The sequence below is a fragment of the Mustela erminea genome, chromosome 5 (genome assembly GCF_009829155.1).
Source record: "Mustela erminea isolate mMusErm1 chromosome 5, mMusErm1.Pri, whole genome shotgun sequence".
In the NCBI taxonomy this organism is placed as follows: Eukaryota; Metazoa; Chordata; class Mammalia; order Carnivora; family Mustelidae; genus Mustela; species Mustela erminea.
In genome coordinates, this window is record NC_045618.1 from 9,172,580 (window position 1) to 9,195,518 (window position 22,939).

Sequence of the window (22,939 nt, forward strand, 5' to 3'; positions counted from 1 at the left end):
CCCTTCGCTGGTCCACGGGTCCCTTCAACTTGACAGAGCAGTGGACTTGCTATTCACAAACAAACAGGCTCCAAGATGGAAACTTCTCTTTGATCTCTCCCAGAGACAGGAGGGAGCAATCCTGACGAGAAGGAACGGAGGGAGGACTTGGGGAAAGGGCTGCACACGCGGGGAGCCTTGGTGACTGGGATTTGATCACGAGCTCGGTGCGGGCAGCCACGTTCGCTGGTCTTGGTGTCACCTATGTCACACGGCCACCCGCAGGGTTAACCAGACCTGGGGCAATGCTCACCAAGTACTAGTTCTACTGATGACCGGACTAGGCCTACAGAAAAGCGGGGAAGACTTCGGTCTTCGCTGCAGTGAGTTTCAGCCCCCACGCTGGGTAACAGACGCCCCCAAACCGAGACCTGCGCTCTCCCCTTGGCACCCGGGTGCACAGAGGGGTCCGAGATGCCCGCTGCGCCAGCGTTCTTGCCGGGAGCCCCGGGAGCCCGGGCCGCCCTCTGCAGGCAGGGACGTGGGCTCGGGGGGACGGCGGTGCAGCTCTGACACAGCCGGATGGCCCCTCCGTCGAACCCTGCCCCCCGCTTCTGGACCCAGGAGCAACGTGGCGGTGGGGAGCCCTGACGCGTGTCACTCACCCCCGGGCTGAGAGCGGCCGCCTTTGTTCTTCTTTTTCTTCTCCTTCTTCTCCTTCGGCTTCGCTAACCCAAACAGGCGGGTGGAGGCGGGCGCCGGCGCGGGGGTCTGGCTCTGACCCTCTGGGCCTCTGGCTGGCGGGCTGGTGGAACTCAGTATGTGAAAAGGCCCCTTATCTTTGTGTGTCCGAGAGATGCTGTTTCTTTTTGGGGAGACCGAGAGTTCCGAGTCCAGGGATCCCGATTTGGCCATGGAAGGTACAGGCGGCAAGGGGGGCTCCTCCGGGCTGGGAAGGAAGGACGGGATCCGCAGCAGCTTGCGGTGCTGCTGTGACACCTGCGCCGGGTCAGAACCAGAGTTTCTGAGTCAGGGGCCGGTGGCAGCCCTGGGGTCCGCTCACTCCACGCTGGCTGAGGTCAGCTGTGGGGGTGGCATGTACCCATTTCCTTGGGATGCCACGGGCCCCTGCCACAGAAGGATCCAGGGCTTCTGCCTAGCCCCCACGTGGTACCGGGGACAGTGCTGCAGACATCAGCTCTGACCCACTACTGCGGTCCTTCAGGTACCGCATGTCCACACCCCGAAGGATTCATAGCGCCTGGAGGAGGCAGCGCAGAAAGGAACCCCCACTCTCTGGAGAAAAGGGCTGCTTGGGTGAAGACTGACTTCCCTACAGAATTACTGCAGGGCTGAGGGCGTGGGGGAGCCTATCCCGTTCGAGGGGGGTGGGGAGCCGGAGGCGAAACCCACCTCCGGTGACGCCCCCTACACGGCCCTGCACCATTACAGGGATGCGGCTGGACTCCACCCGCCAGCGGCTCCCTGCAGACCCTGTGCCGCGCCCCTGGGACAGGCTGCCTGAACTTCCTCTCCCGGGGGGCACGTCGGCCCCCACCCCCACGGCAGCCCAGGACGAGCGTCCACCGTCAGGCGGGTCGGCCATGGGTGCACGGACGCCCACGGACGCCCCCGACTGAAGATCATCCCCAGGGGCTTCCCGCGGGAGCAGCCGCCGAGTGAGGCGCACAGCCAGGCCTGCGTGCCCCCCCCTCCTCCCGGGGTTCCGCGCCCCGGACTCCGCTCTCCCGGCCGGCCCTCCCCACGGGCGCCCGCACCTGCTGGGCGTCGTGCTCCGCCTGCCTCTGGCTGAGCCGCTCCGCGTCGCGCCTCAGCTGCTCCTGCTCCCGCTCCAGCTGCCTCTGCGCGGCGCGCAGCCTCTCCAGGTCGCACTGGTAGGCGCCCTTGCGGAGCTGCAGCTCGTCGCGCTCGCGCTCCAGGTCCTGCTGGCCGCGCCGCACGTCCTGCTCGCGCTGCGCCAGCCGCGCCTCGCGCTCCTGCAGCGCCCGCTCCCGCGCCTCCCACTCGCGCTCGCGCCGCCGCTTCTCCTCCAGGTGCTGCGCCTGCTGCTTCTGCAGGTTGGCCAGGTCCTGGCGCTGCTTCTCCAGGCTGCGCTGCTTCTCCTGCTCCACCAGCGAGCTGGGGCGCGACGAGCTCCGGGTGAGCGCGCGCTCGGCCAGCAGCAGCTTCTGGTCCTCGATGTAGCTGTCCTGCTGCAGCACCACGCCCTGCGGGGTACACGCGGCGGAGGGAGCTGCGACCGGTCCGATCCCCCCGCCCTCCGCGTGCGGCGCGTCCGCTCCAGGGCTCCGCTCCAACCTTGGAGTCAGGAGCGCCCCCCCAACTGAGCCCAAAGTAATGTCAACTGTGTGAGGACCCAGAGCCTCATTACACTTGGTCACATGCTGCTGACACTGCCCGGGGTGGGGGCTGTGTGTGCTCTGGAGGTGGGAGGAAGTAGGAATTGGATCTGGTACAGCTTCCAGAAAGAAAGTGGGCACAGTCTGAGGATAATTCCCAGAAAGTGCTAAGTAGCAGTTACTTGGGGGAGGACTTCCCTCACCACAAACTGCACAGAGATATGGAAACTCACAATCACGCTAAACAAAGCACCCAACCAGGCAGCACTTCAGGCTTTGCCCCAAGGCTACAGCACCTATTCATGTAATCTCCCAGGTCCGTTCACCCGTCATTCATCGGTTCTACCTTCCAAGGCCAAAGACAAAGCGCTGCACGTTGTACCCTTTCTCAACACGACAGCCCGTCGTGTCTCCACCGAGGGCCCCATTTACCCACTAGCTGCCTGCAGACCTCGAAGGTCCTGGCTAACACTACCCTTGCAGCTTCTCTGGACACGAGGGAGGGAGGGAAGGAGGGAGGGGAGAGAGAGAGGCCCGTACCTGCAGCGCGCTGAGGAGCTCGTGGAGGTGAACGACACTCTGGACGACCTGCTGCGAAAGGAAGCAACGGAAACAGCCCTCAGGACGGAGTCTCCGAACCCACCACCCCGCGGGCATCATGAGCCAACCCCCAACCCACAGCAAGGGGCCGCGTCTGAACGGAGTATTTCCGGACTGAAAGCACCAGAGAGAGTAAGCCGGTACGGATGGCCCAGAGACCCAAAACAAGGTCAAGCAAACGGGACAACGGTGCAGGGGGGCCATCAGCATGCAGGCAGGATGCGATAAGGCTCCAGCTCTCTAAAATGGAGCAAAAGTGACGTGTAATGGGACAGAAAACCCAGAGCAAATCACAAGAATTCAGTATATAAGGAGTGTTCCTAAATCGACGGGGAAGGAAAGAATATTCGACAAATTGTTCTGAGAAAATGGGCTAACTCTTTGGGAAAAATTAAGTTGGGATCCTGGCTCACAGAAAACCTATTCAAACAGATTAAAATGTTAAGTGTAAAAAAAAGAACCATAAGAGAGCTGTAAGAAAACACAAGGCTGTCTCTTCTGATCCTGAAACAGAGAAGGCTTTTCGAAGAAACAAGGCAAGCAGCCACAGTGTGCCTTCACGGCCCCTGTGTGAGATGTAAAATTAAAATATGAAATGCAGACACACTTTGAACAGAAAGCCAAAAGAAAAACCCCTTCACTTAAAAAAAAGGCTCCCGTGGTCCAATGAGAAACGAGTGTCCTAGGAAGAAAAAAGGCAACACAAAACAGCAATTCGCAAAGGAAGAAATACAAGTGGCCAATTCTATGACCTATGAAAAATTTACCTTTTTTCGAAAGCAAAGAGAGGGAAAGGAAGCTACCACATGCACTTATGAAAGCAACAGAACAGCAGTTAAAAACGGATCGTTCCCAACGCCAGGGAAAGCAAGAACGGTCTTGTGCGGCGGGAAGGGGCACGCGCCACACGCACGTCTTTCTCGAGCAGCGCCGCACGGAGCTGTTCTTGGTGCATCAAGTCCCCCGCGAAACTGCAGAGGAAGTAAAACCACGGCAGCCACAGAGCAGCAGCAGCCCTTACAGTGCAGGCTTCTGCATGCAGGTGCTGGGGAGGTGCTTCTAACGTGTTAAGAGAAAAAAAGGACACGAAGCTGCAGGGGGTACAGCTGTGAATGATATGTTAAAGCTATTTCTGTACAATTCACACGCACACAGACTTAGACACATAAATATACGTTGTGTAGAAGAAAAGGATGGAAATATAAACACCCAGCATTTAACAATACCTATTTCTTGGGGGTGGACTTATTTTACTCATTTTGTTGTTGTTTCTGAGCATGTTCCTTTTATGACACAGCTGACCCCTGAACAATGCTGGACTTGCGGCACCGAATCCCTTGCACGGTGGAAAAGCTGCTTATAATTTCTGTCTCTCCAAAAAGTTTACAAATACCCTACACTGTTGCCCTGAAGTCTTATCAGGCTTATCTACACAGTGCATTAACACATATCCTTATTTGGTATGTGTACTATAGGCTGTATTCTTATAAAAGTAGGCGGAGGAGAGAATGTTACTAATGTTACTAAAGACGATCATAAGGAAAACACATTTCTAGCACTGCACTCTATTTATTAAAAAAACTTGCATATTAGAAGTGGACCCGGGAGTTCAAACCCATGTTATTCAAGGATCAACTGTACTTAGAACCAAACACCAAAAACTTAATTATTAAGCTTAGCTCTTCTGAGAACACACTTTTACCCTCTTTTCAGTTTCTTCTTAATAAAAGAGGTCACCAAAGACCAGTGGACTGTGGCTGGGCATCCGCAGTGTTACCCGCCCTGGAATGCCTGAAAAGCCCTGGTCCGGTACTTTCTTATCTGACCCTTGTCATGAAATACGGGGGGGGGTGGGGGTGGGGAGTCACCGAACATAAAAATACGGGTGAAATTTCATTCAAGTAGCAGACAGAGCAACAGTCTGTGTGAGAGTAAGTGGATTTGGTTTAAGGCAAACACACTGAGGGGCCAGTGTTTACACTGCCAGGCCAACCCACGGAAAATACCTTCCTGCATCTTAGGGGGGACAAGGGAAAAAAGTTCCCTTTAATTTAAAATTTTAAAACAAATCTGCTCAGGGCCTTATGATACTCTGTTAAAAGCAAAAAGAAACACACGAGCACCCTTACAGGGCCGCCCCACAAGCCCATCGTCACGTATTAAGGCCGCACACTCCGAGCACGCCCTGAGTCACGCCAGTCTGCAGAGGGTGGCGGCCTGGTGACGGATGTGCTGGTGGAGGAAGGAGCGGGGACCCGAGTGGGAACGCGAGCGGGAGAGGCACCGTTCCCCGACAGGGTCAGCAGACCTGAGGCAAGAAAGGAGAGGGAGACGCCCCCAGAGTCAGCTCTCCAACAAGAGGGACACTAAGGCTGTTTTCAGAGGGACACACAGTGAGCGAAGAGCAGAGCTCGGAGAAGAAAACACAACTTGAGTCCTGGCAGGACAGGATATGACCACGCAGTGACCCACAAGGTGAGGTGCCACAATCCACACCTGTGGCTTCCGGGGCCAGGCCTGAGTGCCAGGCAAGCAGCCGTGGCAGCACGTGTTCCCAGAAAGCAAGAGGCCTGCTTCTCGTGAACGGAGAAGCCGAGGCCGTGTTAGTAGGCCACGGTCTGGCACACTTCCAGGACGATGCTCGGGGCTCAGGCAAACAGCAAGGTAAGGACACTGGCAACCCCACCACTAAGTGCACACATGGAAGCCAGGAGTCAGCTTGTTCGTAACAGCAAAACACAGACGACCATTCCCAGCCTAGCAATTATGACAAAATCCTATTCTCAGACATAGCTCATAATGCCCTTACCTCACTGTTTCTTTTCAGCATAAATACCAGGTTAGCATTTCCACCCTATAAAACAAAAACATGCATTAAAAAAAAAGATCCTGAGGCAAAAACAACGTTCAATATGTGTCTTGATTATGCTTGGGCTTCCCATTTTCGTTCTTTTCCACCGCAGCTTCCCGCTGCAGGGTAATGAAGGTTTGAGGCCGGACTTAGCTGAAGCCCCTAGAGAGGGCAGGCCGGTGCGGGCCGCTGACCCGGAGCTCCTGCCGCTCGGGCCGCCGGCGGCGAGGAGTGTAGCACGAGGCTCTGAGCCCGAGGGGCCTAACGGCCAGGAACACCGGACTCGCTAATTGTAGGGTTTGTTTCAAAATGTGCTTTCCTCCCGAAGTAGGAAATGACAGCAAGTCGGATCCAAAACAAGATCCAAGGGGGCTAACTGCAAAGATTACGCGTGTAGAGCTTTTAGAGAACTACCTTTTTCAGACCGCTGTCCGACTCGGTTCTCCTCAGATCCTGGCCGTCCTCCCCCTCTTCCTTCTCACCTCCTGAAAGAAGCAAATTTTTTTTTTTTTTTTTAAAGTTGTGAAACAGATTAGCCAAGAAAAAAATACAATATCTGTAGCTCAGGGATATGGTATTCCCACATCTTATTAATGCCAAAAAGGGGGAAGCCACCTGGGGGCAGCTAAGTGATAATTAAGAATTTTAGGGCCACAGAAGAATCAGAAGCAGAAAGGAAAAATGAGTATCATTACTCCTTTGGTCACAACTTAGCTGAGGTCCCAGGAAATTGTTTTTCATTTACTAAAAATAAATGTGACCCTGAGAGAAAAGAACCTGAGAGAGGTTCTTGAGTGTTTTAGCAGCGAGCTACTCAAGGAGCTTTCAGTGAAACTTCTACTGACTGGGACAGGGGAGAGGCAGCTACCGGAACAGGATTTCATTTTTGGTTGTATGAGATGGTCGGGGATCACCTATAGGAGTATGGATTCTAAATCATGTACTGTTTTTGTTTTTTAAAGTAAGCCCTAGGGCCCACCGTGGGCCTTGAACTCTCAACCTTGAGATCAAGAGTCACATGCTTTATGGACGAAGCCAGCCAGGCGCCCGTAAATCATTTACCTTTTGAAGCGTTCATCTGATGGCTGTCAAATCCTCCAAAGGTCTCTGCTCTCCGGGGCAAGGAGACAGGACCCACTGTGCCTTCCTGCTCAACAGGGCTACTGACCGCCGGCCCCAGCGTGCCTCCAAGGCTTCCACTCACCAAACCTTGAAGGATCTCCACTGGAAAAAAGGAAACATGCTCAAGTTACATTTCATCTTCTACTTAGAAAATCTCATGGTATTACACAAGATATACAGGAAGCACAATCAGACAATTCCAGAGTGACTAGGGACTTCCTTTGCTCAGAGAAAGGTCTCAGCTCAGGGTATGTGTTGTAGCTGGATTCTACTGGGAATTCACAGACGAAGCCTTGGGCCTTATTTACACAGGGTCTAGGAAATTCGAAAGGACACGAGGAAGACAAAGGAATTTACTGGAAGGGGCATGGCCTTCTAGAGTCATACCCAAAGTGGCCAGAAAGAATTCCCTAGGAAGTAAGATGGGCCAATCTGAGAGCAGCCCTAAAGCTGGCAGGGTTCTTCCCCCTGGTACAGTGAGTTCAAGGGACCAGAGAAGTCAAGGGTCGCAATTCTCAGATCTGACCAGCGAGGCCTCTTTTCTAGAGCTGGGTTCCCCAGAAAGGAAGAAGTGCTAAAAGTGATAAAGCCTGAGCTGGAGAGAAGCCAGAGAGGAGGTCCAGAGGGAATGAAGGAGGGAAACAGAGGCAGGGAATCAAGTAGACGAAGCCATTGTATTTAAAACAACAACAACAACAACAACAAAACAAACCACAGTCCATGGAAACAATCAGAGTCCTGTGAAGTGAGAAAAGATATCTACACCTAAAAACTTAGGAAGCTTATTTCACATAAAAATGAGCAGCTGGGGGGTGGGGGGAGCCTGGGTGGCTCAGTGGGTTAAGCCTCTGCCTTCGGCTCTGGTCATGATCCCAGGGTTCTGAGACAGAGTCCCGCATCGGGCTCTCTGCTCAGCAGGTAGCCTCCTTCCTCTCTGCCTGCCTTTCTGCCTACTTGTGATCTCTGTTAAATAAATAAATAAAATCTTAAAAAAAACAAAAAAACAAAAAAAACCGAGCAACTGGGAAACATCCAAGTCAAATCCCACACAAGGCTAAGGAGAGAGCAAGCGAGGGAAGAACAAGGGGCATGACTCCCCGCGTGGGCTAACAGCATCTCAGGGACACGTGTCCATGAAGTGGACGGGCTACTTACTGCCAGGAGCGGACACAGCCATGGAGGAACCCAGGGCAGAATCAGAAAACGCAGACACCAAGAAGTGGAAACAAAGAGAAATGATCATTTGAGAGAGGAAAACTAGATCATAAGAGCAAAACCAACCCGACAGAAAATGACTTACCAGAAGGTGGAAGGAAGAATACTTGAGCATGAAAAAGATGAAGGGAATGCAAAGCGTGAAGAGAGCAACCCGTGCGGAGGACAGAGGGGGTCCGGCATGTGGACAGCGGGAGTTCTTGGAGAAGAGAATCGAAACAAGGGCAGAGGAAAAACACTAAAAGCTGTAATTTAAGAATACTTCTCTGAAATTGGAAGACTGTGAGCCTGAGAACATCGACCCAGAACAACCCCAACAGAAGGCATATGCTGGTCAAAGTACCTGAATTTGAGAAAATAGCTCTCAGGGCGCCCAGGCGCAAAGCACAGGACTCACAAGGGGAGAACTGAGATTACGATCGCACACGGACAGCTGCTTTATGCCAGGAGAAAAAGCAAGAATGCTATTTAAGAGCAACCAAGACACCCGAGGGAAGAAAATGTGAACCGAGCATCTCCTATCCCGCAGAGCGGACTCGCGAGCTCTCCACGGTACAGATTACTACCCGCGCGAGGACCCAGGGTGCGGTGTTCTCACGAGCCCTTCCCAGGACAGCTGCTGAAGGAGAAGCCTCAGACATCCGAAATGACAAGCGCAATGAAAACTCCAGCAGCAGTGACCGGGCCTACTGCCAGGATTGTGGTCTTAAAAAACAAGAGTTCCTTAGAGAAAGGACCTAGATCTGGGGCAGAAAACAAGGTGAGTCTAGAACATCTTGATACACCAAAGAGCACTGAAGCCCTCAGAGAACCCCGGGGTCCCATCAGAAGCACCTGGAAACCAAACGAAGATGCACTGGTTGGCAAATCGCGAACATTCCTGGTGTATAGTACGGGTCATCACTGTAGCGACTTGAAAACTGTCAGACAGGTTTAAATTCGTGAGTCTGTAATAACATCTAAAATGTACGGGTCAACTTCAGAGGGTGACCCCAGATCAGTTCACTATCCTGGTAATTGGTAAATAAAGGGGAAAAAAAAATCCAGTGTTTATCATTTTATCTTCCTTCTCCTGCATGCCACAAAGGAGACAGCTAGCTACCTCGTGCCTCTGGTAAAGGAGCCCAGCACCACAAGGACACAGCTTACCCCGGGGATCAAGCCTGAGCGATAAAACCTCTCCATCAGGCTGTGGGTCTGAAGGAAGTCCCGGACAGAAGAGAGCGCTCGCGTGAGTAAGAGCTAGACTCTGAGAGACACTCTAGGTCAAACAGCTCCTATTCTTCAAAGATAAATTATGTGGAAGAGAAAGGGCTGGTGGAGAGGCCTGGAGGTTAGGAATCTGAAAGGTCGATGAAAAACAAGCAAGACCACAGTGTCTACAAACAGGCCTTTAGCCATCGATCGGTATGCAAACGTGGAAGTCACAGCACCTGTTCCTTTTCCGAAGCAGGGAGGGAGCTTTGACGGGGACAGACCGTGTGGAAGGACTTTGGGGTCTGGCCATGTTCTATTTCTGGACCTGGGTGGCAGTTACAAGGTGTTCCCCTGATGACAATCTACTAAACAAAATACCTGTCTTGGATTGTTTTCTGGATCTGTACTTTATTTTACAATGGAAAAGTAAAATCTGGTAGGTAATGTTGGTGCATGAGGCACTTTGGGAAGAGATTAAGACGGGCAATTACCCTCATTTATTGCACTTTTCATTAAAGGTCCTCCTTTGAGAGCCTCTTCTGTGTTGGAGCGGAAGAGGATCCGAGAGCTGTGCGTTGGGGAGCAATCCTCCGGCAAGGGGGTGCTGCACTCAGTCATGTCTCGGAAAATCATCTCCTTCTCTTCCAGGAGGAGGAGGATCTGCTGGTCCTTCTGCTGGAGTTGCTCTGCAGGGAGGATGGAGAAAAGGTCTGGTGACAAGAGTGTTCAGGAAGAGATGACAGGGACACGAGTGCCACCTTGTGGTCATTGGTGGGACAACAGAGAACGCAGCTCCACCCCAGTCCCCCTTTCCACGCGCAACGACACCTTCCATCCAGCCTCTTTCTAGACAAAACCAGAATTTGACATAACCAACCTGCATACTGTTTCCACTCCCCTACCTCCTGTTTACTTCTCAACCCACTCTTTTCTGCATCTGCATCATTACTGATCCAGTGAGGCCCGTGTTCCATCTTCTCCAGCATGGATGGTTCTTCTTTTTTTTTTTTTTTTTTAAGATTTTATCCATCTATCTGTCTATCTGGACAGTGCGTGAGCAGGGGGAGGGGCAGAGGGAGAGGAACAGGAATCTGTGTGCAGAGCATGACACCGGACACGGGACTTGATCTCATGACCCTGAGATCATGACCTGAGCTGAAATCAAGAATTGGACGCTTACTGGACTGAGCCCCCCAGGCGCCCCTCCTCTACCCCCCCACCTGGAGGGCATCACTGGTTCTCTTCCCACCGTCCGCGATGGAGCGACACCTGGGCTTCCTCTCCGCTCCATCCTGGCCGGCCTCCTGCACCGCACACAAGTCTTTCCGGGGATTTGCCCTCTCCGGGCTTCGGGGACTTCCTATGTGCTGGAACTCATGCAGAGCTGCCCATGTCCTGCCTGCCTTTCTGAGCGCCAGATCGAGAGTCCCACCGGCCTGTGGCTGGCTCTACTTAGACGCCTCATCCTCGGCTTGTCAGAAAGCCCTTTCCTCCATTCTTGCTGTCCCCGTCCTCGCTCTGGCGTTTGAGCCCTTCCTCAGCCTCCAACATCCCCTTCAGCCTCCCGCCGGGCCGGCAGAGGACCAGGGAGGGCTTCTGTCTCCCTGCTCCGTCCTGCGCCCTCCATGCCTCTCCCCTGAGCCACCCAACCGGGCTTTCCACTCCCAGTGGCTTCCCCACTCCCTCAAGCAATTTGCGCCCTGGCTTCAATGCCAACAAAGACAATTTCAGTTGAAGTTTTGCTCCACAAATTGTATCATCCCCTTGTTGCCCTTCAAGCCCTGGTGCTTTTGCAGCTAAATTCCACCTCCTGACCCTGACCCCACCGCCAGACGCTGTGCACACTCAAGTCCTCTTTCACTCTTCCCCTAACCGCTGCTCTCGCCTGGTGCAAGGGACCACTTCAGGCTCGGCTCGTGCGTCAGCTCCACAGGCAGGATTAGGTCCCGCATCCTTTACACGTGCCCGCAGTCTCGTCCTGTCATTTCCGTCTGTCTCCCTTGCTAAAGGGGGCTCCCCGACAGCATGGATGCTGCTTTAGGAATCTCTGCGCCCCCAGCACTTAGCAGTATACCTGGCCAGGGCCTTCATGCCTGTGAAAAGGAAGTTTCTATCCCTGCCATGCTCATCATGGGCCAATCAATCAGGTGTAAGTCTGGCTTCAGCCTAAATCTGCCCCCCCGCTGCCCCCACCTCCCAAACACTGTCACTGCTTTGTCCAGCTTGAAGAACTAACCACACTCCTCGGGGGCTTGCATGAATTTGACTCTGGGCCTTATTTCCACCCGAAGCACAGTCCTTACTTCGGAACATTCGATAAGCGCTGGCAAAGGGGGGAGCCCTCGCCCTGTTTAGCAGGCAGGGAGGAGAGTCCCCTGCCCGGTTCCACGTATGTGACCTTGGACCGTGTGGCCTCTGTGGGCCTCAGCGTTCTCATCTGCACAATGGGACTGGCACACATGTCTTGCAGAGATAGTCTTGACGAGACCATCCGGAAGAGCAGGGACTCGATAAACAGAGGTCGAGCATAATCAGTGAGCATGTCTCCCAGAACCACCTCATAATTCATGCAGTGCAGCGGCAGGGTCCGTGATCAAAACAGACTGAACAAAAAATTCTCCTCAAGTACCCTTCTCTCTGTCTGAATCTCGAATATGACTGTGAGTTTTAGCAAATTCTCCTGTGATGAAGTACAAAGATGTCACCAGGGTCCAAGAACACAGAAAGTGAGAAAACAGAATCAATATCCCCTCCATCCAGGGTCCAACACCCTCTGACGGCTGTTTTATGGGACCTGGGATCCGTGTTGGCTCAGCCTGGGTTGCTCTTTCGTTAAAAGCCATGGAGTGCCTGGGTGGCCCAGCGGGCTAAGCCTCTGCCTTCAGCCCAGGTCATGATCTCGGGGTCCTGGGATCGAGCCCTGCATCGGGCTCTCTGCTTAGCGGGGAGCCTGCTTCCCCCTCTCTCCCTGCCTGCCTCTCTGCCTACTTGTGATCTCTCTCTCTCTCTCTCTGCCAAATAAATAAATAAATAAATAAAAACCTTAAAAAAAAAAAAAAAAAAAAAAAAAGAGCTCCTGTTTGGAAGGGCCTGCCGGGACAGCTGTGGGGCCACAGGCGGCCCAGACAAGGTCCCGGACGCCCCGACGGCCTCACCTTTCAGCTCTCGGGCTTTGGTGTCCTGCAGCCTCTTCTCTTCCTCGTTCTCGCTAGGAATTCCTTCATCTTCGTCTCTGTTCCTAACACCAAAGCAAAAGGAAATGAGCCAACAGCCCCCACGAGGCCCGGGACTCTGCTCACCGCCCGCTCTGGGATAAAGTCGCAGGGGCTGGGACGGGCCGTGGCGTGTCCTTACAGGGTGTTGATCGTGTCCTGAATGATGTGGATCCAGCTGTTCCGCTCCTCCTTGGAGCCGGCGTGCACCTCCACCATCTCGGGGTCCTTCATCCCCATGCTGATGAGGAATAAACCTTTCTCCTCGTGGGCTACTTCCCTGACAATCAGCTTCTTTAGCGAGATCACAGTGGATTTCTGGTCCTGGAAAAAGGGGAGAGGGTCAGGGTAAGAAAGGCCCACGGTATTCTAACTCTCAAGAACAGCTCTGACCTAAGGGAAGACCAGATGTAAGATCTTGCTTACGTGTGGCACCTAGAAATACAAAAACAAAAGCGAAGAAAACCCCACACCAAACTCACAGGAAAAGAGACCAGACTTGTGGTTACCGGATGCGGAGGTGTAGGGAGGGGGAATGAGATGGGGGTCGTCAAAGGGCACAAGCTCTGAAATAAAGCAGCTCTAGGAATGTGACGTGAACAGCAGACTATGGCTAAATGCTGTACGGTGCACAGGAAAGGTGTTGAGGGAACAAATAAATTCTCAGGGTTCTTACAACAACTATTTTCACTTCCTTCTTTTCTTTGTATTGTGTCTGTATCAGATGGTGACTCTGAGCTGAACTTACTCTGATCATTTAATAATACGTAAATCGAACCATCAATCTTACATCTTAGATGGTGATACAGGTCAATTACTGCTCAGTAAGACTGGAAAAAGGGCTTGTGGTTTAACAAACTATGGTAGACTTAAAACGAAGATAAGTATCTTGTTATCCACCTACATTTTATCAAGCAGAAAAAGATTTCCAGAAAACAAATGGTAATTTGTATCCACAGCGTTTCCAGACATGGTCTCTACACGAGGAATCCTTCTAGGTTCCTCTGTGACTCTGGCTGGCAACATTAGCAATTAGCATGATTCATGGGGCATCAGGTGCAAGAAATACTCTAGGGACAGATCTCTTTAGATCAAATGTCTAAGGTTCTCGAAGGGACTGTGAGAGAACAGAAAAATAATGCTTTTTTTGGTGGGGGTGGGGTGGAAAATTGCAAGAGTATCTGAGGAATTACTCAGAGGAATCTGTCCTGAGCAAAGTAAGGTGGAGAGGGAGAGACGGCAGGAATCCAAGGTTCGGACCCCCCGTGCGGGCTACTTCAAATATTCATTCCAAACGGAAGAGACCAACAGTTCAGCTTACCAATGATGCAAAGACGTATTTCTGGTCTTTCTCTTGAAGGAACACTAAAATGTCGGTAAGCAGAACTGCTTGAACCTCTGTCAAGGGGGGAAGGAGAGAATGGACAAGGATTACTTAACAGGGAAGCAAGTTAGAGGCCAACTCAGCAATCCAGCCCACAGAGCCAATCAGGACGGGAGAGTGCTCTGCACTCTTCCACAGAGATGGGTTTACTGTTCTGCGCAAGCCACATCGGGTCATTAGATTTTCAGAGGCATTTTTAAATGGTAGTTATCACCAAAGCCTTATCTTGACAAAGCCTGCGAACTCTGTTCTGGGAAGATGCATCCCATAAGGCGAGACTCTTACTTTTAAGAATAAAACTGGGAAGGACTTTAAGAAATAGTAAATAGCAACATATTCCACCAAATACTCAGGTCACAATACTCTTTTGACTTCCGATCCCAATACTGGGAGAGGCGTGAGAGTGGACCGGAGAGCTGCCAATAGGTGATGTACAGAAATCCCTCAGTCTAAGACGAACGGATAAAGAAGATGTGGTGTACCTATACAATGGAGTATTACACAGCCATCAACCCCCCCCCCCCCGGAAATCTTGCCATGGGCAATGATGTGCAGGGAACTAGAGGGTATTATGCTAAGTGAAAGAAGTCAATCAGAGAAAGACAATTATCACATGATCTCTCTGATATGAGGAATTTTAGAAACAAGACAGGATCACAGGGGAAAGAGAGGGAAAAATGAAACAAGATGAAAGCAGAGAGGAAGACGGATCATAAGAGACTCTTACTCTCAGGAAACAAACAGAGGGTTGCTGGAGGGGAAGGGGTGGGAGGGAGGGGTGGCTGGTGACGGGCACTGGGGAGGGCATGTGCTATGGTGAATGCTGTGAATTGTGTAAGACTGATGATTCACAGACCTGTATCCCTGAAACAAATAATACATTATATGTTAACTAAAGAAATACCTCAGTCTCATGGAAGGTAGACTCCCCCCACACCCACAGGACAGAACGGCTCTGCAGTGCCCTCTCAGTTCACAGGTACCTGGGAACACAAAGGCTCGGCCCCTGGCTCTAAGAGATCCTAGTCAGCCTCAATGGCTCTCTACCACAGACGCGGCTGCTCTTGCTCTCAACTCAAACAAAAGCCAAAGTGAGATCTCTACTTGGATCTAGTAATCCAGAAAATGCCACAAACTCTCACTCTGTCAGAGAACACGAAGTGGCATTTTCCAGTGCACCCTCAAAGACAAAGTCCGGCATCTCCAGAGAGCTGAGAGACTCGGCCCCTCTGTGCCACGTTCCCCCTACAAGTCCTTGGGGAAGGAGCGGAGCTGACTTATGCAGCCCCCTCCCAGGTGGCCAGGTCCCTTCTGGCCTTCTCTCTGCGTCTGCCCCAGCGGGAAGCCCCTCTGTGTACTTCACGGCACGGCTACAAGGAGAGCAGAAGCAAAGACAGCGGGTTCGTCGGGAAGTACGGTTTCATTCTAGACCAACCAGACTGCCGATGACAATTCTGTGGGCTATTAGTTTTGACACGTTTTTTAAAGTTTACTTTTAAATAATTTGGGTGTCTGTCCAAAAAGAAAAAAAGAAGTTCCAAAACACAAGTTTCCACTTCGTTAGATGCTGCGGCTTCTGGGATCAGCGTCAGTGGGTCAGAAAAAAACAAGCCCGTCCCCCTCGGTGGGTGCCCAGGGCAGGCCTGGCTGTTCCTGGCACGAGCTCGCCCGAGGGGAAAGGGCTCCCCACCCACCCCATCCCCACTGGAGGCCTTCAGGCCCGAGAGCCTTCCTGCTGCCACTGGCTGACCACAGCTGCATGCCCACAGCTGGAATCCATTCCCTGTTACTTTGGGAATGAGGACATATGTGCCCAGGAAAGAACCAAGCATTGGCTCCACACAGTGGCTGCTCCAGGAAACTCAGGGCCTTGCAAGAGGAAGCAGGTGCTTCCCAAGAGCCCGGCTGCCTCGAGGCCAGTCCCAACGTGGCAGGGGGGGGAAGGGTCCCGATTTGGGCTTCTCGCAGCATGAGGACTGGGGCTGGAAGGAGGGAGGGAGCCTCACGGATCACCTAGTTCAGGTTCACTGCGGAGCAGAGAGCCACATCTGCTGGAAGCAGGAAGGGCTCAGTCTTCTTTCTGAAAGGCTCCTTCCCTTCCTTTCCATGCCCTCCGGCACCTCAGGCCCAGTGCCCTCGCCAGACCACACCCTGGAGCAGGGGCGCTGCTGTCCCTGTCACCAGCCTCTCCTGTCTCTGGCGGCTCCCTCGCTGCCTCCACTGTCGGGCTAGAAAACAAGCTAATGTATCCCTTCCCTGCTGAAAACCCTCGGTCTGGAACCCATTCTTTGCCCACCCCGAGCCACAGCGCCGGCTGTCCGTGTCTCCATCTGGACGAAGCCGTTCTTTGCCCACGGCCCCAGCCCTCCCCGCCACGGTCTCTGCTGCCTGAGAGCCGGGGGCACCTGCCCTTCAGCCTTCGGGACTAACTCAGTGCCAGTCCCCACTGCCTCCCCCAGTGCTTAGTGCGGCCCTTGGTTCCAGCACCCGCAGACTGTGGGGCCAGTACCTCTTCGCCGGCCTCTTCATTCGGAGCCCGACTTCTAGGCACGGTCAGCTTCGTTCACCTAGGAGGCCTGGGACGTCTATACTGTTGACTCCAAGCACGGTGAAAGGCTAGCTAAGACTCCAGGGTAGTGGCTGACAGCAGCCGCCTGCAGCATTCCTGACCCACGAGAGCCGAGAGAGAAGGCCCAGATTTCACCCCCAGCCTTGCTTTTCTGTCAGCGGGCCTGACGGCTCGGGGCCGACCTGCTTCGTCTGTGCAGCTCGCGGGGGCCAGGGCAGGTGTGCTCAGGGCTGCTTGGGAAGTCAGAGCTGTCACACAGGCCTAGCAGTACAGGTTCAATGAAAAGACTTATTAAAAAAAAAATCAGATGTAGAGATGATTTAACACACCTCACAGTTACTTCCTTAAACTTGAAGTAGCTCAACCTTTAAAAGAAAAAATTAAAACTAAATGGGAAATTGGTATCTTTTATGACTTCGTGCTTAGAGGAAGAAAAGAGTGAATATCATCAAGTTTAATAATCTATCTCGTTGGTATGAATGAAGCATACGTTTACTCTAGAAAAGGAGGTCTTAGGAGCTGAAAAGTCCTCTACCCTCTCTCTTCAGAACAAGTGATGTGTTTTTAATCTCGGACTCTGAATCGCTATCTGATGGGGCTTCCCCTTCGTGCAACTGTTCCCAGAGCCCCCACCCAAAAGTGCTGCCCATTTCTGTAGGGGAATATGCTTTCCTTAATAGCCTGCGTTCTTGTAATAATCTTACACTTGGCTTTTTTTTTTTTTCCTTTTTAAACTGCTTTATGACCTTCACAATATATAATGAGTGTCTCACCACAAGAGACATAACACCAGAAGGTTTACAACAACGGTGCACAGAGAACATTAAGTTCGGGAGGCAGGTGTGTCTTCCTATGAACTTGAGGGAAAACATGAGCATTCGAGGCCTAGGCCACACTCCTCACGATGGCCACGGTAGGGGGGGTCATGCTAAGTGGCTGCAGACGACAACTGCTCTGCTTTTCCCTCTGCACCCTCCCCTCCTCCTGAGCCTTTCTGTATGCTGCCCTCTCCCTCCTTCCTGGGGCTCCTGAGCCGCTGACCTGTGCTGCAGGACACGACCGCCACCGACTGACTCAGGACACATGAGACAGTCACTGGCTTCCAGGGCAGGGCCAGCAGCTCTCCGCTAGTAGCAACATGCTCCTTTGCACCCGTTCTTTCATTTTCCAGGCTGGCATGAGTTTTTTTTCTTGTTCCTCTTTGGATGCCACTGCTCCTGGGCCTGTCCTTACGGTCTCCCGCTCCTGATTCTCAACACGAGGGCCACACTGCAACACGCAGACCCGCACACCAGCTCCCCCTCTGCCCTCTACTCTCGGGGGCTGCCCCCACCTGCAAGCCCTTGGGACCACCTTGCTTTGCTTTAAAAAAATTTTTTTTTCCCATTTTTCCTACTTGCACTATTCTCTTATTATCTTATTGGAGGATTTTATGACCTCGTAATTTGTCTCAACCTCATCCTTTCTGATACAAAATTAAGAACAAAATTAAAGGTCCGCTGCTCCAGTGTGACGTGTGGATGTCGGCTCCCTAGGAAAAACCTGGCGGTGGATTTCTATTTTTTTTTTTTTTTAAAGATTTTATTTATTTGACAGAGATCACAAGTAGGCAGAGAGGCAGGCAGAGATAGAGAGAGGGAGAGAGAGGGAGAGAGAGAGAGAGAGAGAGAAGCAGGCTCCCTGCTGAGCAGAGAGCCCGATGCAGGGCTTGATCCCAAGACTCTGAGACCATGACCTGAACTGAAGGCAGAGGCTTTAACCCACTGAGCCACCCAGGCGCCCCCTGGCGGTGGATTTCTAACAAAAACCTCTGAACTCTGCCTGCTCTCCTCTGGTAGGCCCGTAGACTCAAAGAGTGAGCCTTACCTTTCAACCTCCCCGTTGCGCTCTTCAGAAACACACCCCCGTCCCGCACAAGCTTCTTCCGCTTCAGATCCTCCTTGGCAAACATCTGGCCGCTCTTCATCCGCATGATCGACTTGCTGTCTGTCTTCGTATAAATCTCATTGAGACGCACTTTCTTTTCGTAACTTGCCACTTTGCTGTCCACGGCTCCGATCACGTCCTTCACCAGGCTCAGGGACTGAGCCAGATCCTCCTGCTCCACGTCATTGTCTTGGAAGGAAGGAACAGTCCTGTTTTAATGGATCCTCTCTGACAAGGAGGGGGAAACCTACTTCCTCACTCCACACCACCATTTTCCCTCCGGGGACAGGCTGGTAGCGTGTCGGATAGAGCGGGACCAACATAGCAAAGGTCACATGCCAATCCCTGTCATAAAGTTAATTCTAAATAAAGAGAGATGTTTTCACTGACAGACACAACACGCCATTCCACGCCACGTCCTGAAGCAGGAGGACCCGACGATTTCAGGGAGGGAGAGGAGCAACAATTTTTTAAACTTCTGTCTTTGTTTTACTTCACTTTCAACGGAACTGCGTAAGAGCAGGGTTCACTGGGAGAGAGAAACCTGTCATCTGGGGACAAAGCATTTCAAATTTTCACTTCAGAAAATGGTTTTTAAGGCAAAACACAGGTTCTCTCATAGACCTGTGAGAGCCTGAGGGAGCTCTTCCCTGGGGCCTCTTGCGCTGCCGGGCAGACGGGAACCAGCCCGCGGGCGGACACGACCAAGTGAGGAGGGAGGCTCACCTTTGGTACACTGCAGTATTCTCTGGAATAAAACTGGGTATTTGGTGATCCGCTGGGTCACCAGCAATATACACTCCGGGATGCCCAGCCTCCTCACCACGGCGCTGCTCATCTTCTTCTGCAAAGGACAGAACGGATCATCAGGAGCTACACGAGGGCCGCTCTGTCCCTGTCCCTGACCGCGCCAGTGCCCCGGACTGCGGTGCGGAGTTCCAGGGTTCCCACCCGTACCTTCACGAACGCCTGGAACCGCTTATCCTTGGTATAAATGTCTTTAAAGTAGTTCACAGACTGGTTGTGCTGCCCACAAAACTTGCCATACGTCTTCTTTAAGCGCTCTGCGTTCTCCCCTGAAAACTGTGGAGGAAAGAGAACAGAAGTTAAGTCGGAGCGTAAGGGGCTCAACTTTTACCCACATTTTGTATGCGGTTTCCAGTCTATTTGTAAAACCCAAGCATGCTTCCCCAAGAATTCCCCCCAAAGATTAAAATGGCACAGCAGCTTTGGGAAACAGTCTGGAAGTTCCCCAGAAAGCTACACAGTCACTGTGGGACCGGCAGGTTCTGCTCCAAGGCACAGAACTTACTGCACATGAACACCTGGATATGAGAGTTCATGGCCACCATATTCCCAAGTGCCCCCAAGTGGAAAGAAACCAAATGTCCCTCCAAGGATAAATACGATGTGGCAGACACACAGGGTGGACCATTATTCAGCCGCGAGAAGGAGTGGAAGACGGATCCAGGTCACAATACTGATGAGCCTTGAAAGCATTATCCTACACGAAACAAGCCTACTGCCAGGTCCATATGTTGTTTTACCCCATTTACACAGTAAGTCCAGACTGGACGAGCCCACAGGGACAGCAAGATCGGCGGACGCCTCGGCAGAGGCAGACAGGGGTCGGATGATGAAGATTCTCTGAACTAAGTGTGACGACGGCCACCTAACTCTGCGGACACGGCGGAAACCACGGAGCGGGACGTTCTTTTCTGAGCTGTAGGCTTTCAATGGGGCATTATATGGCATATGAATTTACTTCATTAAACATGTTATGTTAAAAAATAACCACCCATAAATACCTATGTACTGTGCACTTAAGTCATGCAAACTGTGTTCCAACTTCCATTTGTCGTAAGCACGGTAGTAAGACAGGGAGGCTCACTAGAAGTTTTCTTGTGAGACAGACTTACAGACTTCATCTGGATAAGTTAGGAAGGTATCAAACGGCTATTACCGAGGGATCTGCTCACCTCATCCATCTCAGGCCAGCAGTGCTAACAATTCTGCGTGGCCTTTCATCATTCCTAAAACGTGTGATCCCAATGGCCCGCCTAAAGAAACGCTCACTTTGGGGCAAACAAGTGAGTTTCTGCATGGGGTCTGTGTGACGCACGCTAAGCGCATCAATTTCCCCTGTCCTGAAAACCTCTGAAGGCCACAAAAACTGATCCTTATCAGAAGAACTTGAGGAAAGGTTCAGGGTGGCAGCTTCTCTCTCTCCCCTTCACCACAGGGAGGCTGAGGCCGAGATTTCAGGTGCTCTGCTCCCTTCACGAAGCAAGTGCTCTAACGAGGTGATTCTAGAACTCCCACAGAGAACCAACAAATGGATGCCATGGGGGCTAAGACAGGAATCCTACCATCAGAGATCTTACTAGAGGATGGACACTAGTACAGAGAGCCACGGACAGCACCAGTTAAGGTTAGATGAGGCACCTGTGCAGGTCTGAAGGCAGAGAGAGGGACATGGAAAATGCTGGGAGGGGATGTTTGCGGAGGAAAGGGCCTCACTTGCAGAGCTGAGCGCTTCCACTTTGAGGCCCTATTTGTGGCAGACAGCTGCCTTCCGGCGTGGGCTGCACTGTGCGTGCATTTACCTCCTGCCACGCCTGTGTTCCCTTGGGAGCACGGGGACCCTGAGGCACAGTTCGATGCTGTGTCTGCTTTTGCGGTACAGATGCCCAGTAAATACGTGAAAAAGGAATGAATGAATGCACTAGTGAATTAAAGAGGTGAGGGCATGGGCAGAAGAACATAAGGGAAGGACAACCCTTCCAGTTCTTGGGCAAATGTTCCAGCAATGAAGCCTCTGCTTCTCCAGCCCAGACCTGCTGGGGAGGGAGAGCTGGTGGCCGGCGTGCTGGGCCGTGAAGGTTAAACCAGCAACACTTTTTGCAAAATAACTTCTGGCCCAGCTGTTTCTGAGTAGGGCTGAAACCTTGATGAAAATATCAGCAAGATCTACTTTATGAATTATTTTACAGATACTTTCTTATTCAATTTTCTATGCTCAGCTGGTTTTGAGATAAATGAGTTCCTTTTGATTTGAGGCACAGGGGACGCCAAGGTTCCAACAGAGAGCTTTTGATTTCTTAAACTACCCTGTCTCAAGTGATGGTCTGGATGCTGAGAAAGGAAAATGGACTTTCACTGATTGTCTTTCCCATTTGCTAGATATTTTGTGTATACATTCCTTTTAACTTTAAAAAATAGTGTTAGGAGAGAAAATCTGTCCTCACTTACAGAAAAGGACACCTGACGCTCAGAGAGATTCAGCAACCTAAGCTTACATAGATAACCAACAGTAGAGCCAGGACGTCAATGAGTGGCTGCTGAAGCGCAAAGCTTCACTTTTTACCCTATTTGGTGGGAAAGAGCCTTCCCGCTGCTCACCTGATTCACCAGCACATCTCCCATCCTCTTGATGAGAAAGTTCTTCTCGCTTTTATCCACCAGAGACTCCTTCTTCCGCTCCAGGATCCTCTGGAAGAACTGGCTATGGATACTGATCAGCTCATCCAAGCAGGGGAACAGCTTCTCCACCGTCTGCTGCTCGAAGAGCAGCTCCGTCATCATCCCGCGGCTGTACACATCGCTCATGATCTTCAGCGTCCGGATGTGGTGCAACTCGGTCTGCATCAGCTCTGAAGGACGACAGAGCTCAAAGGTCAGCAACGTTCCTTTAGAGGATTTTCCTCCAAAGGTCATCCGTGGCCACTGAGAGCTCACTTTGGTTTAAACACCCACTTTGTGTGTTTAGAGCACAATTTAGACTTAAAAACCGGGTCAAAAGCTGTCTCTCCCCTCAAGTGTTCTCATCTTATTCCTCTACTTCGTGTGACCTGACCGTGTTTTCTGACAGTGTACTGGACTCCATCACTCTTAAATGGTGGTTTCCCAAGTGGTCTTCATTGGATTTGGAGCCTTTCGTAATTTACTGTGTCCCGTTTCCTAGAAATGACTCGCGCTTGGTTTCCCATGCAGCTGAGGAAGCAAACTGAACAGCCACAAGAGATCTCTTTCCAGGGCGACCGTGTAAGTAAGCACTCACAGTCAATAAAATGTTCAACGAAATTGAAGGAAACAATTTTAAAGAGGAAAGGACAGAAATCAGATCGTGTCCCTAGACCTCAAAGTTTTTAAAGAAAACCTCTGACATGCTACATACTTGAAAATTGGCTTTCCATGGTCTAACGATTCCCCTGATAAAAACTGCTGCACAATGCAAACCAAGTATTAGCAGGGCAAATGGAGAGTCTTACCATAAATCACTTCTTGCCGTTTGACCACATCTTTCTTTTGCTGTTTCAGAAACTTGCTGTCCACAATGCGACTCCAGGACTCGGCTTCTAGTTGCTTGGATTCCATCTCAAAGTCCCCCATTAGCTGTCCTTCATTCATGTCTGTACCTACTCCTCAAAACACCAGAAGATCAGGATCAAAATCTGGGGTCTGTGAGCTCTCAAAAGCCTACCCCGGGCTCTCCTCGGGTGATAATGTTGTAAGACACACACA

At 51.7% G+C, this 22,939-nt stretch overlaps 1 protein-coding gene across 15 annotated transcripts in view; it reads right to left on the reverse strand.

The window, feature by feature from the left end:
* AKAP13 (A-kinase anchoring protein 13) overlaps positions 1-22,939 on the reverse strand; it is a 179,085-nt gene that overhangs the window by 4,724 nt on the left and 151,422 nt on the right. For 12 of the 15 annotated variants that reach the window (XM_032342095.1, XM_032342093.1, XM_032342094.1 and 9 more), the window contains 15 exons: positions 22,687-22,839; positions 21,818-22,068; positions 19,373-19,498; positions 19,142-19,259; positions 18,356-18,604; positions 13,858-13,934; positions 12,679-12,860; positions 12,480-12,562; positions 9,816-10,010; positions 6,853-7,014; positions 6,205-6,275; positions 5,749-5,793; positions 2,880-2,930; positions 1,758-2,207; positions 645-978 (listed from right to left, as the gene is read on the reverse strand). In XM_032342095.1, coding sequence (XP_032197986.1) covers positions 645-978; positions 1,758-2,207; positions 2,880-2,930; positions 5,749-5,793; positions 6,205-6,275; positions 6,853-7,014; positions 9,816-10,010; positions 12,480-12,562; positions 12,679-12,860; positions 13,858-13,934; positions 18,356-18,604; positions 19,142-19,259; positions 19,373-19,498; positions 21,818-22,068; positions 22,687-22,839 — 2,547 coding nt within the window. The remainder of the gene's footprint in view (positions 1-644; positions 979-1,757; positions 2,208-2,879; positions 2,931-5,748; positions 5,794-6,204; positions 6,276-6,852; positions 7,015-9,815; positions 10,011-12,479; positions 12,563-12,678; positions 12,861-13,857; positions 13,935-18,355; positions 18,605-19,141; positions 19,260-19,372; positions 19,499-21,817; positions 22,069-22,686; positions 22,840-22,939) is intronic. The other 3 variants (XM_032342091.1, XM_032342098.1, XM_032342089.1) reach the window with 2 other exon arrangements.